A 17,691-nucleotide genomic window follows, 5' to 3' on the forward strand; every position below is an offset into this window, starting at 1 on the left:
TATTGTGGATTCTTAACTGTTTTTATTGCTTATTTATAATACTTGGTTTTTTTTATCTTGTTTTTCTTTTACTATGTCTCTTGTTTGCACTATAACCTATGCTGCTGTAATCCTGTAAATTTCCCCGCTGCGGGAATAATAAAGTTATCTTATTTTATCTTATTTTATGAGTGCTTTTACTCTTGGTACTTAATGGGCATTTTGATACTTTTGTACTTTTTATGAATGTAGGAGTTTTACTTGTAGCAGAGTATCTGTACTCTGTGTTATTGCTATTCTTACTAAAGAGTATTTATTCCGACACTGATGCGGTTTTCCCTGGGCGCTGCCCTGGACCTCGGGCTTACATCACTGACTGAGGAGCACACTGGCCCGGGCAGACAGTTCCCCGCATCACCGCGGGGGGGCGCTGCAGTCCCGGTGAGATGCGGACGAGCCGCAGAAGCAGAAGTCTGCTCTCATCCACAGACAGTAAGCTCTCATCCCGCAACTCCTCAGCGCGATGGCCGCAGTAGTGGACTCGAGCTGTTGAATGTTGTTTCATTCTTCTTGAACTACCTCACAAAGCGTATGATTTGCGTCCCTCGCAGCTGGGGTGAAAACACTGCAAGTGGTCGCCACTGCGCTCAGACGACTCGCCAGCTCCCGCAGACTGTGACCCGGGCATCGGGGAAAAGGTAGCCAGCTGGCTAACGCTCTCATTAGCGAGCCGCTAGCGTTAGCTGTGGTGATCGGTGGTAGTTTACAGTCAGTGTTGCTGCCGTTTCATTAAACAGCAGCTTGTTTTTACTCTTTGAAGTGGAGATGAGATTTGGTGGTTCAACGTTAGCTCGTTAGCTTGTTACCTGGTGCCGTCACGTTGATGACGCTGGCTAGCCTCGCTACATGGGCTGACAGCTCTCCCCTCCGCTTACAGGCTCCATCGTAGCTCCTCCGAGCTAAGTCACATCTCAGTAATGTAGTTACAACCTCACCCCAGTAGTTGAGACTCGTGAAAGCTTTGTTTAACTTGCCTGCTATGCTTTGAAAGTATTTATCTTACCCTCGCATTGCTTTGTTTAATTGTCCAGTTAAGCCACCAGGCAGTATGGCTGAGCCGGAGCTTCTGCTGGACTCTAATATCCGACTTTGGGTGGTGTTACCCATCGTCTTCATCACGTTTCTTGTCGGGGTGATACGGCATTATGTATCCATTCTTCTACAAAGTGACAAGAAGTTGACGTTAGAACAGGTTTCTGACAGGTAAGTCATATTTAATTGTGAGATGGATCCTATTTAAAAAAAAACAAAAAACCATGACTTGAAAACTTGAAAATCATTTGAATTAATGCATTTTGTTTCATCTCCAAATCCAGCCAGGTTCTTATTCGGAGCAGAATCCTCAGAGAAAATGGAAAATACATCCCCAAACAGGTAGCAACTTCCATCATCCGTCTCCAACACATGTACAAGTTATTGTCTACCATATACAGTACCAGTCAAAAGTTTGGACACACCTTCTCATTCAACTACTTTGAAGAATCTAAAATATAAAACATATTCTGGTTTGTTGAGCATTTGTTTGTTTACCACATAATTCCATAAGTGTTCCTTCATAGTTTGGATGTCTTCAATATTAATCTACAATGTAGAAAAAAATAAAATAAAATAAAAACCATTGAATGAGAAGGTGTGTCCAAACTTTTGACTGGTACTGTATGAAATACACTCTCAACCTTAAACCACTGGTCTTTGCATGTATTTGTCACAACTACAATGTGTAGGACAATGTTACTAAACATCTCTCCTTGTTTTAGTCTTTTTTGATGAGGAAGTTCTACTTCAATAATCAAGAAGATGGATTTTTCAAGAAGACCAAAAGAAAGGTTGTTCCACCATCTCCAATGACAGGTAATCATTTGAAGTATTTACCACTATAAATGATATGATGACATCATCTTTAGCGTTATAATGCACATTGTAAATTAGGTAAATTAAAAATGCCTGTCATTAAACTATTCAGCTCTGTGTTTTGTGCTCTATTTTCTTGTGCTAAAAATGCTGATGTATATATTTAAACAGTACTTAGCAAGACGTTTATTGAGCGCATTTTTGTTGCACACTATCTTTTCACAGATCCCAGCATGCTGACAGACATGATGAAAGGAAATGTCACCAATGTTCTTCCCATGATTCTCATTGGAGGCTGGATCAACTGGACCTTTTCAGGATTTGTCACAAGTAATTATGTCACTCTCACAGATCTGGCAGCTTGTGGGGCAGAATGGGACATGCAAAAAAAAAAAACTTTTAATGTGTCTTGCTATCAGATAAGATATCGTTTATCTGGAAGTCCTACATTGAGTTCTTTCTTCACTCTATTTCCCACAGCTAAGGTTCCCTTCCCTCTCACTCTGCGCTTCAAGCCCATGCTTCAGCAAGGAGTAGAGCTGCTCTCACTGGATGCCTCCTGGTAAACTAATTAAACAAGATCTGTAGAGATGTTCTCTATTAGTTGTTGCGTATTAATCTCAAAATGCTTAAGCTAGTGTGTGACTCTCTTGTCATTTGTTCCGTTTGTTTGTGTGTGCATTTATCATCTAGGGTGAGCTCAGCGTCATGGTATTTCCTGAACGTGTTTGGACTACGAAGCATGTACTCATTAATTCTAGGCCAAGATAACGGTAATTGTTGCAACTTTTTAAATATAATTTAGAATGTTTTGTCGTGTCAGATTGTTTGATGATAATGAAAAAATGGTTATTCAACTCATGCTGATCCTCAGAGGTTTACAACAGTAATAGCAACCTTGTCATACTACCATTAGTTATTTGAGTCACAGGAATGTGACAAAGAAAACAATATTTAATTTCAATACAGACAATGTGAGAGTTTCATTTTAACATTTAGCTACAGATGAAATCTGGTCAGTGATATACAAATAAATTCAGCCTGATGTGTAAGGCCTGTGACTTTGGTGAATTCCATTCCGAAAAAGTTTTGCATCCAGATAATTATTTTTCATTCCCAGATGGTTGTTTCAACTATGTTTTTCAAACCCCACAGGTGCCGATCAGTCAAGGATCATGCAGGAGCAGATGAGTGGTGCCGCCATGGCCATGCCTGCTGATACAAATAAAGCTTTCAAGGTGTATATACCACAGTACTTTCAGCATAATCAATTAATGTGGTGGGGCTTTGCTGGGTTGTTAATATGATGTCTGTCCTTGATTTCAGGCTGAATGGGAGGCTCTGGAACTGACGGATCATCAGTGGGCGCTGGACAGTGTAGAGGAGGATCTGATGAGCAGAGAGCTGGACTTTGATGGGATGTTTAGCAAAGAGCTGCCAACTGGCATCTTCTGATGACCTGGTCACTTCTACTTGGAGCCTTCAATTTGAATTTTGATCAATGCAGGAATTTGTTTTTGTTTAAAGCCACAGATGGGACAAATCCCTTCATGTTATGCAAAGTTTACATTCAATTATTTGTTGTCCTTGTCTTTTCACATGTATTATAACCTTTCCATTACTGTCCATATAAGATCTGAAATGACTTAATAATACACTGGTTTCGCTGCTGTTTCATCTCTTTTGAGACAAGGAGATGTTTGGGAGACATTAAGTGGCTTTTTGCTTATTGGAATGCATTATTATTAGCTTGTAACTACGCCATCATGCCATTAGGTAATAGAATGTGAACTACCTAGTGCTTCTTTTTATTGTGTCATGCACAGCTAGACTAGCAGTTTTAATTTTCATGTGTGGCATCATGTTTAAACAATAGACGTTTATTTTATTATACTTTAACAATCTTTAATGACTCCTTTGTTAGATCATAGATGGATCAGCTGTTCTGTCAGCTGCCTAAAGTTGGAAATAGACCCATAAACTGATTAGCTTTTTGCAGAGAATGTTTGTGTGACTGAAATATTGTGTTATTGAATTATGTAGACGGTTTATTTTGTAATGTAACCCCTCTGTGTTTTGTACAACATAAAGCCTGTTTTGACAAAATTCACGGTTTTCTTTGACTTTCGTAAACAAAACATGTCAGTCATCCGTCAGACTGTCCATTTTCAAGGTTTTTTTTTCTTAAAGTAGCCCTTTTGGTACACTTCTGGCCCTAGACAGGTTTCCATTTGACAACTCTGTCTTACTGGTGAGGCGATGGTGAGCCCTCGGCTGTGTGACGTCACTGACCGTAGAGGAAGAACGTTTCCGCGAGCAGAGCTCTGAGGCTCGCTCCAGTCAAGTGTGCGCCTCTTCCACCCGCGCGTTCACGATACCGGCATACTCACTGCATGATGGCCGAGGGAGGCGGACCCGAGCCGGGCGGCGCGGCAGACTCCGACTCTGAGCCGGTAGCAGCACAAATGCCAACCCCTTCAACCGAAAATCAAAAACAGACTATTGGGTCACTTTTAAAGACGACTCTGAGAAAGGGCGACGAATGGTGAGTCCCGTCAGCGGCCAGCGTTAGCTACCTGTGTGTCCCAGCTAGCGTTAGCTCGCTAGCGCTAGCTAGTGAGGAACAGGAAATGCTAACATGCTAACGCTATCGTGCTAACGGAGCCAATGGTTGCACATCCGAAATCGAAAGCTGCTGTGCTAACCGCAGTTTTGTCCAGCTAGCGTTTAACAAGTTAGCCCGCTAGCTGCTAGCCAGCCCGACTAGTTTAAACGGAGCCTGTAGGAGCAGCGAGGGACGGAGGTCGTGTCCAACGGAGCTAACGTGACTAAGCGGTCTGTTTGTGGACGTTAATGTCGGGTTTGTGACCACTTCAGTGACGTTGGCTGACGGGGTAGCTAGTCGGCTGGTAGGACAGGCCCTGGATTCAGAGGGAGAGTTTACCTGCCAGGCAGACCGGCTGGTTGCTCCGTAAGTAAGGTGTCAGGAGGTGGGCCCGGTGACAGGATTATTCTGCGAGTCATCCCTGTGGTGACATACCAGATGAAGTTGTCTCACAGGTTTGTTAACTGGCCAGCTTCCTGTGTTGGCTAACAGTGTTTCAGATCATACAGACCGTCCAGGCCTGGGCTCAATGCAGCGATGTGTGTTGAAGAGGTCCACTACAGAAATGATACGTATCAACAGAGAAAAGAGAGATAAGCAAGATAAATGGCCTTCTGTAGCACATGCCTATCAGTCATTATAACATTCAGATTCTACAACACGTTCATGTAGTTGTTGAAAGTCACTTACAACCGATATAGTGTTTCATGTTACTGTAGTATCATTAAATACAAATGGACTATCCCATGGCATTCAAGCTGAAATGTAAGACTCTCCACGCCATGTTTACAATGTTGCATAGTTTGGGGAATTTAACCTCCGGTTAGAGGGCAAATGTCAATCACTTTACTTTGACTGACACACTTTACTCTGACTGATACACCTCCCATTTGAAGCTGTTGCATTCGTTTTCTCCGACAGCAGGCGAGCCAAACAGAGTTCTAGGACCCTAACATCTAACTATGTAAATGCTTGCGAAAACTAACTTGCTGTTACAATAATATTGGTATTGCATAATTTTCTGGTTTAGCAAACGACTGAGTACAATGTCTGTCTAAAGCCCATGTATCACATCTTGATCCTGTCCTGTCCTTGCTCGATATCATAAACGTATAAAAAATGCTATATAAGGTATAAGTCTCTACAGTTTCAGAAGAAACAAGCAAGTGTCATGTGTTCAAGGTGTAATATGTTATTAACTGTTACCAACCTCTTTGTTTTAGGTATCTAATAGACAGCCGGTGGTTCAAACAATGGAAGAAGTATGTTGGATTTGACAGCTGGGACATGTACAATGTCGGAGAACGTAGCCTCTATCCAGGACCAATTGATAACTCCGGGCTTTTCTCAGGTAAAACCTGCATTTTGTAAACAAACATCTATTGGGCTTTGATTTGCTTGCTCTTGAGAACAGCACAAATCCCACATAGAGATTTAAAGAGCTGTTCAGCCTGTATTAATCATTTTGTTATTGTCTCCTTAAAGACCAGGAGACTCAGGCCCTGAAAGAGCACCTTATCGATGAGCTGGACTATGTCCTTGTACCCACTGAGGCATGGAAAAAGCTTGTCGGCTGGTACAGCTGTCTTGAGGGCCAGAGACCCATCGTCAGGAAGGTAATGCTGTTGGGATTTTTTTTTTTTTACTTGACCATTCACTTGTGTTTTGGGTTTCTAAATGTCCTCTTTCTTCTCCAGGTTGTTGAACATGGCATGTTTGTCAAGCACTGTAAGGTGGAGGTCTATTTGCTGGAGCTGAACTTGTGTGAGAATGACAACATGGACAATGTTGTCACGCGTCATTTCAGTAAAGCTGATACTATAGGTGAGGGTCTACATGAGGTTTCTATGAATTTTACTTTGCATTGAAAATGACAAGTAGATGGCTGCCTTCACACCAGAAATATCATACATTGTCAGGCATTAAATGTGTTTTGTGTAAAAAAAATAAAATAAGCAAGACTTGCAAATCCTGCTTTTTCAGACACTATAGAGAAGGAGATGAGAACGCTGTTCAATATCCCAACGGAGAAGGAGACACGGCTCTGGAACAAATACATGAGCAACACCTATGAGCAGCTGAACAAGCCAGACAGCACTGTACAGGATGCTGGTCTCTTCCAGGGGCAGGTAGGCAGAGCTGTGTTATTCGAATAACCTTCAAATTACTGATGGACTCTATTCCTCATTTCTTTTAAAGAACACCACGGCCCAGTAGAGTACTAGTACTCACTGTGCGTACATAATTAATTTACAGGCATAATACAGAACAACTTGAACTGTAAGAGTCTATTTTAATATATTACATTAGCCCTGCAAGAAGATCTATATTGTTACGGTTGTAATGTGTAAATCTTGGTAGGTTTGAGAGGTCAGATTACGCTTTAGCTGTACGGTAATTTTTTATGTTGAAGTTCTTGAGGGTGTTGTATTGCAACGGTGATGAGAGGTATTACAAATATTTTGTGTTTACTAAATATAAATGGGAGCTGGACTGGGTGTAGTAAGAGAATGACATCTTACCACATTACACAGTCCAATTCAACACTACCACAAACTCTGGTATATCAGATGTTACTGTAGAGGTAAGTTAATACTTTTGTGGCCTTCCCATCATCAAAATGATCTTTGAAGAGGAAGTTTTACTATTCAATACAGTTTTATTGAATTCCATTCAATTGTAAGTGTTCATGCTACTGTGCTCATACTCATGTACATTATAGTCACATGTCGCAGTGTGAAAGGTGAGAAACAATGTTTTAATTTATCACAGCAGCTATTTTCCTAAAACTGTAAACTGAAACTAAACGATAGACTTAATCACACATCGAAGTAAGCGCAGTTGATGGACCTACCTACAGCTGGTAAAGGTGGCAGCACTTGGAACGCGTTAGTATTAAATTCAAGCCTGAGACATGATACCTCTGACATGAAGGTCAGTTTTGCCCGCTTGGCTCACAATCAGCTTGTTTTCCCACAGGTGCTTGTGATTGAGCGGAAGAATGAGGATGGCACATGGCCCAGACAAGCCTCCCATCCCAAGTAAGCAAATGCCTTGTTGTTTTTGTTATCCAGCAAAAGCCTAAAAGTTTATAAAATGTATCCTAGCATATAGTTTAAGAGAATTTAATTAAACATCAAATATATATCCCAACATTTGAAAGTATGTAGGTCATTTTTTAACAAATGTGCTTCTCCAAAACACGGTCTTGCTCTTGCTCACCAGATCCAGTACTACCCCCTCTAGGAATTTCACTACCTCCCCAAAACTCTCCTCCAACTCAACAGCCAGTATCTCGTCAACGGTAACCAATGGAGACAGCAGTTGTAGCCCTGGCTACACACTTAATAACAGCACATCCTCTGGCAACAGGCAAGTGTCCTTTTTCTGATTTATCCACCCTTCACTTTTTCCTTCATCCAAAGAGTGCCGTCCTTCACCTGTCATGCAAATTCACGGTGTGCTTTATGTGGCACAGAACTTTTCAGTTATGGTCACATGGGTTAGAACCAACTTATTATAACCAGCAGTTAACTTAACTTAATGTTCTTTTGTACCAACAACTGCCTCAGCTCCTGTGGTATTCAGTTGTTACATCTCCAAAGACTCATTGTATGTTATGAGGGAACTTGCACATCAAATAATTCTTATGCTGGTGTATTTTAGAGGAGATTAAAAGGACAGTCCCACATACTACTCTTACTTTTTAGACATTTATTGATTCAGTAAAGTCGGTTCAGCCCCTACAGACCTCCATCAGAGCATGAGGTCTTTGTTGAAAGAACAAAAACGGAGAACCAATCATTCATTTTGTGTTGCACATCACATAATTAAAACTATGTTATTTTCCTCTTCCTCCTATATAATTAGTTCTTGTTTTATAGTACTTCTGCTTATCAATGTTTTAAGTTTGTCAGTATTTCCATTGCTGTGTGTCACTGCGAAAAGCAATGCAAGTCACTACTTTTAAAGGCGAGCTGGTATCAAATATGTACATGCACTACAGTGCTGTATCAGCATAATGTTAATCATATTGCATGGTGAGGAACATGGAATGAAAAAGTGCACTGTAACTGTACTGTTGCAGCATTGGTCAATTATTATGCTTTGCTTTCTGTAAAAAGCATTATGGCCTTAAAGTGCTTGCATTTGCTCTTTCTGAAGTTCACTGCTTCCTCAAGCTTAGTAGGATTACTGAAGAGTTTATTAACCCTTGACTAACTGTGTGTGTGTGTGTGTTAGAGACACAATTTAGTATCAAACTCAAAAGTAAAAGGTTGAAAATGTGTCTGAATTTGCATATGTCATAGAGACTTATTTTAATCAGACACAAAAGAGGTCAGTTATTTAACATGTTGCATGATCATGAGTTTCTGGGTATATGTTAGTTCAAGATTTTCACAACCTTGTCAGTATTCTAAATGAGAACAAGAGTGTGGTGTTGATGGCTCGGCAATGTTACTTCCTTTGTCGACTCATAGACCATAAAACTCACGGTTCGGATCGTATCACGGATGGATTCACGGGTTGCATTAGAACAAAAGAAAAAAGGGAGAAAAATAACATTTAGAGATCCCAGATCATGTTTTATTGCCAGTCATTGATGATCCATTTTGTCAGATACAGATCCCTGTCTTGTTTGTTTGATTATAGCAGCTGTTATACAAGGCCACAGACTATTTTGTTATCCTTTTTACTTTTTTAGAGTAATTTATAGTGTCATTTTTTTTTTTCTTCAGGAAAACACTCAATTCAAATGATTAGGCAATAATTGATTGAAACAATTCTTGTCGTTAGTAGTTTTGATGATGCATTATAAGGTCCTTAGAGGTATGTTAAACAGGTCATAATTCATCTCTCATATATATATTTCTGTTGCCGCGAAAATGTCTTTATCAAACAGCTATGTGTATTAAAGGATCTCACCAAAACTACATTTTTACAAGCTTACATGTGAACACATAATGATAATGTTATAATTTACCTTCACCCAACACACATTTTCACTGAACAGAGCCTGAACACATCTTAATGTAACTTTAATGGGGGTTCTTTACGGATCATAAAACGATCATTATCCGGAAGTACGAACTTATAAGATAAGATAAGATAATCCATTTAATAGTGCAAACAAGAAACATAGTAAAAAAAAAAACAAGATCAAAACAATAATTATAAATAAGTAATAACATAGTAAAGAATATTAAATAAGTAAAAAAAAAAAGTAAAAAATCCACAATAACTAAAAATATATACAGACAGAATAATTGTTGGATTGCACAGATTTTTGATATTGCACAGATTTATATTGACAGTTTTTTGGGATGTGTGGTCTACTGGGACACAACTATAAACATGTTATCCTGTCTGATCTTTCAACAGATTGGGGGGCTACAATTCATACAGCTCGTCCTATAACTACAGAGAGTCGCAGTCACAGCCCGGCCTGTGTGGTCTCAGTAATTTGGGCAACACATGCTTCATGAACTCTGCCCTCCAGGTAAAAAAAGAAAAAGCAACACTTCAGATCCAACTTCCATTCAGAGATAGTCAGTTGCCATTTTTTCTGGTTTCATGTTCACATTATTAATTCATAATTCCTCTTCTTCCAGTGCCTGAGCAATGCATCTCCACTCACAGAATACTTCCTCAATGACCAGTATGAGGCCGAGATTAACCGAGAGAATCCCCTGGGAATGAGGGGAGAGATTGCAGAGGCCTATGCAGATCTAGTGAAGCAGATGTGGCTGAGCCGCAGCAGCTATGTGGCCCCTCGTACCTTCAAAGTGAGTTGTGGTAAACAATTTGAAGTGAATCTGAATTGTCAATTCATAATCTTAAAGGTACAAACAAATTTGACCTTTTTTTCCCCTCCAGACCCAGGTCGGACGTTTTGCCCCCCAGTTTTCAGGCTACCAGCAGCAGGACTCCCAGGAGCTGTTGGCCTTCCTGCTGGATGGTCTCCATGAAGATCTGAACCGTGTCAAGAAGAAGCCTTATCTGGCCCTGAGGGATGCAGAGGGCCGACAAGACGAGGTATGGTGCATACATAGACATGGGAAAAGAAAAAGGAAACCAAAGGCTGATTCTAGTTCCGTAATATCACAGCATTCCCCGGCTTTGTTGTGTTTTGATTCATGAAATTGGTTTTAAATTTCAAAGATACAGACAGAATGTTTTATAAGAACAGAAGATGACAATGCTTCAATGAATTACTTTTCAATATCAAGTTACACTTTTTCTTTCTGAGGCTGTAAAAGGGCATCTACTCAATGTTCTTCCCCTTTTTGTTTGTGAAATTACAGATCGTTGCTAAGGAAGCCTGGACGAACCACCGCTTGCGCAATGACTCTATTATAGTTGATATTTTCCACGGCCTCTTCAAATCCACTTTGGTGTGCCCAGAGTGCTCCAAGGTGTCGGTAACCTTTGACCCATTCTGCTACCTCACACTGCCTCTTCCCATGAAGAAGGACCGTACTATGGAGGTTTTCCTGGTGCGATCCGACCCTCAGTCCAGACCCACACAGGTGAGGTGGAATTAGAGTTCTAGCTCTTGGCTTGAAACACCTTTAAATTAAATAATAACTAATACCAACTAACTAATACTATCATTCCAGTTTTTAAAATCAGAGTCGGCTTTATACTTGCTGTTGATGCTTCTGAAAGCTCAAGCATTTAATGAAGCAGTTCATTGACTTTTCATTTTTTTTTTTTTGTCTTGCAGTATCGAGTGGTGGTCCCCAAACTGGGAGCAGTGACAGATCTGTGCAGCGCCTTGTCCAAACTCTGTGGATTCCCTCCTGAAAATGTAAGAACTTTTTTCTTTTTATACCTCCAGCTTTACATTTTCTTTGTCTTGGGTTGAAATGGAAAGAATGTGTGCTAACTTTGCACTTTTCTTCTCTGTCTAGATGGTGGTGGCTGACGTTTACAATCATAGGTTCCATAAAATCTATAGACGGGATGATGGTCTCAACCAAATCATGGAAAAAGATGACATCTTTGTGTAAGTATTGTATTTCACTGAAAGATGAGATGTCTTAAGTGAGTCACTGTGGCCACTGTTTAATACTATAGTTGTATTAGAAGCGCCTGCAGGGGTTGCTAGCTTTTAATTCCCTGTTGAAACATGGGTGGTTTAAGTATCACAACACAAATTTCCATTATAAAGTTAACGGGAACTTGTTTTTCATATTTCATATTGTCAGTAGAATGCAGTAGGCAGTTTCAAATATAGGTTACGTGTGTTTAATGTGTGTATTTGTTGTTGCTCTTTGCAGGTATGAGGTACAGGAAGAGGACAGCGAGTGGATGAACCTGCCTGTTTATTTCAGGGAGCGCCACTCCAAGCATGCCGGAAGTTCCTCAAGCACCATGCTGTTCGGCCAGCCTTTACTCATCACTGTGCCCAGACACAACCTCACAGCAGACGTTCTCTATGACAAGATCCTAGAGAGAATTGGGTAAGGGCCTACTGTTTGGATAGCAAAGAAGGAAACCGCATGACAGTGCAGTGAATTCAAATAAAAAAAGTGAGTGTTGAGTGTTATGGGGGGGGCTAACTTGTCTCCTTTGTTCCCTGGGTCAGGCGTTATGTTAAAAAATCTCAGAGCACTATCAGTGAAAGCAGGGCCTCGGCCTCAGCCTCAGCCTCAGCCCCGGCCTCATCCTCAGCCTCGTCCTCGGCCTCGTCCTCAGCCTCAGCCTCAGCTTCAGCCTCGGCCTCAGCGACCTCTGCCAGCTGCAGCCAGGCTCCTGAATGTTCCACATCGTCAAGTCTCAATGCCAGCCTGGGTGGCTGTGGCAGCCCCCTGTCAGATGGGGCCTCGTGCAGTGCCAGCTCCAGTAACGGCAGCAACCACTCAGGGACCTGCAATGAAACCAATGGGTTATATGATGGTAAGCAGCTAAGATTATCTGTCACCAAAATAAAAGTAATTCAAAGGATCAGCCATGCAAAAAAAAATCTGCAAAATGTTGAGATTTCATTGTTGTGTGTTCAGGTGAGGAGGAAGCCATGGACCACCAGGTGAGTCCAGAGCCAGAGAACGGCCAGTCTGAAGAGGACGAAGAAGAGACCTCCGACTTGGATAACGTGTCTAAAGGAGACTCAGCCAAGCAGCGCTCTTCACCAAACAAGCTCTTCACTTTCAGCATAGTCAACTCTTATGGAACCGCTAACATCAGCCCGCTGCCCTGTGATGGAAATGTCCTCAAACTCAATCGTCAGTGCTAGTCTTTTGAACTTGCAATTTCATTGTTAGTTTAAATTTTTCAAAGCCACATTGTGTTGACAGAGCGTCTCCCTCATCTTCCTCTCTGCAGCACATTCCACGGTGGCGATCGACTGGGACACAGCATCAAAGAAACTGTGCTATGATGAACAGGAAGCAGAGGTCAGTGGGTTGATGGTCAGCAGAAAAATCCTGTGACAAGACATGCAAGCAGTCTATTTATATTTGTTTAAACATTGTGTCTAGGCCTATGAGAAGCATGAGAGCATGCTCCAGGCCCAGAAGAAGAAAGCCACTGTGGCTCTGAGGGAATGCATCGAGCTCTTCACAACAATGGAGACACTTGGAGAACACGATCCATGGTAAGGGTTCACAACAACAGCCCAGTTCAGTGTCAAAACACCACTTATGTCTCTATCTTTCTCATATAAATGTAATCTTTTTTTTTTTTTTTTTTTTTTTAATACAGGTATTGTCCAACGTGTAAGAAACACCAACAGGCCACAAAGAAGTTTGACTTGTGGTCGCTGCCTCGCATTCTGGTAGTTCATCTAAAGCGATTCTCCTACAACCGGTGTTGGAGGGACAAGCTGGACACAGTGGTGGACTTCCCCATCAAGTACGCAGGCAGTATTGCTCAATAACATTATTGTGAATACATTTAAGAACGATGCTTTAGTCAGGTATCCTGAGAAGAGGTCACCTCTGAAGGTGCACAGTCGATGTGTGGGCCTTTTTTAAATGTTTAAGTTGATTCACATCATATCAGCTCTTAGCATTATGGCAATACCTTATTACTGAAAGTTCCTCAGTTTGTGAATTATAAACATTCGTTATGCATTTCTTTAGAAAAGCAGTGTTATTGATTTTGGTGACCAAGTGCTACTCAATGCAAATCATTTAGAAGTATAGATCAGGTTGTGCCAAAAGGAGCTTTGGATGAACATTATTCTACTCAATTTTTCAGAATAGTGTTTGTCATTTGAAGATTGTGCTGAGATCAGTGACCCTTTTACACCAGGGGGAGCTGTAGCCTGAAACTCACAGAACTAAGTGAACTCAGGTCTGAATGAGGAAATACTGTATTTATTGTACTTTAAAGAAATGGACTGTTGCCTCAGGGAAATGGCAACAAACGCAAAATAAAAATGACACCTGTTTCCTTATTTATAAATGGCCTTTCAGCTATGCATGAGTCATTTCCAGGATATCGTTTAGGTGCATTTTTAAAATGAAGAAGTTGCATCTACGTTTCTTAATCTTGGCACTGTGTGTGCAACACATGTCAACTCTTGAATCACATTTGAACATACAAGCTGCCCTTATGCTGTGTGTTACATTGAATATGACGTTAAAATAATCTTCTGTTTTTATTTCATGGCTGTTTAGTAGGTAGTTTACGTTTAATAACTCTGTTTCAGTGTGGTGGAAATGCCAGTTTATTTCCCAATGACTGAAGATTTTTTCTTTGTCAGGGATCTGAACATGTCCGAGTTTGTGTGCGACCCAAAGGCCGGCCCCTACGTCTATGACCTCATCGCCGTGTCAAACCACTACGGAGGAATGGGAGGGGGTCACTGTAAGTCACTGTTCATTTTTTTCCCCTACTTTTTTCTGTCATTTTAATCTCTTGTAACACTTTGCCTTCTTCTGGAGTGAAAATCAAAGGCCGATATCACTCCACATAAACATACCATAAAGGGCTGTTAATAGCTTATTTAAACATAAAACTATTTTTTCTCTGTGGACTTATTGTCATGTTACAGTGGATTTTATAATCATTTAAGCCTATGCTTAGAAAAGCTTTACATCATATTTGTAACCCTAGATACTTAGTTGAAAACAAAATCCAGCTGCCAACGGCAGCGAATCTTGTTTTCGCTCTTAATCACGACAGCAATTCAAACTCAAAAAATAACCGAAGACATGTAAATAATCAGACTATTGAAAATAGGTGTAAAAATTCTTGTCATCATATTTATCTTATTGCCAATATCTACAGTATTTGTTTTTAACTGAGAAATATTTGAATTCAAAGTACAATAAAGACTGGAGGCCTCAACAACGTGGTTTGTTTGGACTAATTACACACCAAAAAATACAAACAATACTCTAATAAGCCTACATTAAAGCTGTGACTAACAAAACCGGCTTAAAATGGGAGGTAGTTGTGAAATAATTATTACAAAATGATCGTTTATTGCCAGGTGATGCCACCATAATTCCATGTTGACTGATGGCACATAAAACTATTTTTTCTCTGTGGACTTATTGTCATGTTGTTTAGTATTTGCTTTGTCCATTCATAGTGAACAGGTGTGAGTGAGATTCTTATCTCTTCCTGGATAAACAAATTAACTGATGAGCTAATTTGTTTATCACTTATTTCCATTTTACAGACACAGCTTATGGCAAGAATAAAGTCGATGGAAAGTGGTATTACTTTGATGACAGCAGTGTCTCCTCTGCCTCAGAGGACCAGATTGTGGTGAGTTTTGACCCTTTTAATGTTCATACATTTTCTTTATACAGGTACAGGTTTCCTCCAGTGTTTGGTGATACTTGCCTTTGTGTCATTGACTGATGTTTGACTAAGATAAGCCATCTTATCTCTTGGCTTTCTGTCCTTGGTGTCGAGTGTCCCTGTTTTCGTAGTGTAATCCTATCCATGTTTCCACTTGCAGACTAAAGCAGCCTATGTGCTGTTCTATCAGCGCAGAGACGAGGAAGCCCCCTCCAAACCTCAGCCCTCGGCCTCACTGGGCGGAGCCCCAGAAGCAGCCGATGACCACATGGACACAAACTGAGGAGCCCTCACGCGAAGGGACACGCACTGAAACATATATGGCAAATAGAGACACTCGGACGCACACACAGAGCTACTTTAGTGACAGAGGACTCCACAGACTTAACATTATTAACCCTACCTTCCCCGTATTTTATTTGATTTCTGTCTCGAATGTTGTCAACTAGAGCCAACAGCCTTGTCAGAAGAGTGACCTGAGAGACTTCTTCCCTGCAGCAGATGGCCTACTGATTTCTAATCATAGTTTACTAGTCTGGAGCTAAAGAGGAGTATGGATATAGATCCTCTCACTGGATGAACAGAATGTTAGAAGTGCCCTCAAATGCGTAGATAAACAAATGTTTCTGTTGCCCACAACAACAGTCGGAAATATTAAAAAAAGCCAAATGCACATGTTGTTTCAACCAAAGCGTTCCAAGGTTTTTATGATGAAATATAACAACTGTTAAGACATTAGAAGGAGACTGGCATTGTGCCTAGATCTATCTGATAATCGTGCTGAGGTAAATGCAGACTCTTGCCAGTGTGATGTGCACACAGAACAATACATGCCATGCTTGTTGAAAGAATCCTGTGACCTTATTCCACCTGCATAGAGTGGATCACTGATGGGGATCTTGCTGCTGCACACTAGCTTTGGCAGTTGTGCCCCCGGGCTGCCGGATCTGTGTTGAAATCTAAACCACAGGGAGGATGTCTTGTTTTAAGGTTTAAGATCTGCTTCTTGGCATGATTTGTGGCAGAAGCAGTTTTCCTTGTTCTTGTTCAGCCATCTTTTCTCTTTTTTTTTGTTTGTTTGTTCGGTGACTCACAGAACTGGCTCTGCTGCCTCTCGGACCCTAAACTTATGAGAGGACTCTCACCCTGACTACGATTTTTATTGACTTTTTTTTTTTTTTTTTTTTTTTTTTTTTTTTGTCATGACAATGCAAAAGCGGCCTTTTGATTCCTGCATCCTGACTTAAAAGGGGGCACTTTGAATTCTCCATGCGTACATTATCTACCTGCTTCTGGTGCATCAAGACATGACAGGATTGTATGATTTGGCCTTAGCATTAAGGGTTATGGTCTGTCATACACTTCCTAATCATTTTAATGTGTCTTATAAGCATATTTTGATTATTGCCTGATCAGACCCCTGGCTCACCTGCAATGGCTTGTCCTTATTAGTCTCATACATTAATGCAGCTCTGTATTGAAATGGCTATGTTATTTGATATCTTAAAAGCACACTGAGTGAAGCAAAAATAAACTAGAATAAAAGTGGTGCTTTCATTGATGAAACTTGAACTTGCTCCCTTTCATTGGGAACAATCTCCCTGTGTCATCAGATGGGGTCGGGGCAGCAGTACCGTGACAGCTTTCCCACTGAGTGCAGGCATTTGCTCCCAGTGATCCCAGTAAACCACTCTGTCAATTAAAATGAGGCAACGTTGTCTCTGTTGGTGGAATAAGAGAAGAATCCCTTTGTTGCATCTTAACGGGGTCTTTGCAGACACACAAGTATCCCAGGAAGCAGTAATACCAGGTGTCTTTGGGTGAAACCAGATGGCAGTTAGAACTTAATGGATCTTTTCCCATAAGTCTTGTTCTGTGGCATAAATTCTGCACTTTGTCGCATTACAGCATGTTGATATGAAGGGTCTCCAAGTGCCCTTTTTCTGGTTGGTCCTGCCCATCATGTCGTTCACAGATGACTACCTAAATATAATCATTTAAGCCTATGCTTAGAAAAGCTTTACATCATATTTGTAACCCTAGATACTTAGTTGAAAACAAAATCCAGCTGCCAACGGCAGCGAATCTTGTTTTCTCTCTTAATCACGACAGCAATTCAAACTCAAAAAAATAACCTAAGACATGTAAATAATCAGACTATTGAAAATAGGTGTAAAAATTCTTGTCATCATATTTATCTTATTGCCAATATCTACAGTATTTGTTTTTAACTGAGAAATATTTGAATTCAAAGTACAATAAAGACTGGAGGCCTCAACGTGGTTTGTTTGGACTAATTACACACCAAAAAATACAAACAATACTCTAATAAGCCTACATTAAAGCTGTGACTAACAAAACCGGCTTAACATGGGAGGTAGTTGTGAAATAATTATTACAAAATGATCGTTTATTGCCAGGTGATGCAACCATAA

The 17,691-nt window shown here is 40.7% G+C and overlaps 2 protein-coding genes across 2 annotated transcripts; both read left to right on the plus strand.

The window, feature by feature from the left end:
• Window positions 1-432: 432 nt before the first annotated feature.
• emc3 (ER membrane protein complex subunit 3) lies at window positions 433-3,989 on the plus strand. The gene is made up of 9 exons (XM_054617067.1): window positions 433-677; window positions 1,071-1,242; window positions 1,356-1,413; window positions 1,797-1,890; window positions 2,116-2,220; window positions 2,371-2,452; window positions 2,584-2,663; window positions 3,046-3,128; window positions 3,217-3,989. The coding sequence occupies exons 2-9, from the start codon at window positions 1,088-1,090 to the stop codon at window positions 3,343-3,345; spliced, it is 786 nt and encodes a 261-aa protein (XP_054473042.1). The 5' UTR covers window positions 433-677; window positions 1,071-1,087; the 3' UTR covers window positions 3,346-3,989.
• A 187-nt stretch (window positions 3,990-4,176) lies between these two features.
• On the plus strand, window positions 4,177-17,528 carry usp4 (ubiquitin specific peptidase 4 (proto-oncogene)). The gene is made up of 22 exons (XM_054616964.1): window positions 4,177-4,435; window positions 5,719-5,846; window positions 5,981-6,111; window positions 6,193-6,319; window positions 6,479-6,624; window positions 7,475-7,536; window positions 7,721-7,867; window positions 9,878-9,995; window positions 10,108-10,281; window positions 10,373-10,531; window positions 10,801-11,025; window positions 11,223-11,306; window positions 11,410-11,504; window positions 11,779-11,961; window positions 12,087-12,397; window positions 12,502-12,723; window positions 12,824-12,894; window positions 12,979-13,094; window positions 13,202-13,351; window positions 14,208-14,311; window positions 15,132-15,220; window positions 15,417-17,528. The coding sequence occupies exons 1-22, from the start codon at window positions 4,284-4,286 to the stop codon at window positions 15,537-15,539; spliced, it is 3,117 nt and encodes a 1,038-aa protein (XP_054472939.1). The 5' UTR covers window positions 4,177-4,283; the 3' UTR covers window positions 15,540-17,528.
• Window positions 17,529-17,691: the final 163 nt, after the last annotated feature.

This window comes from Anoplopoma fimbria, chromosome 17 (genome assembly GCF_027596085.1).
Source record: "Anoplopoma fimbria isolate UVic2021 breed Golden Eagle Sablefish chromosome 17, Afim_UVic_2022, whole genome shotgun sequence".
Classification (NCBI taxonomy): Eukaryota; Metazoa; Chordata; class Actinopteri; order Perciformes; family Anoplopomatidae; genus Anoplopoma; species Anoplopoma fimbria.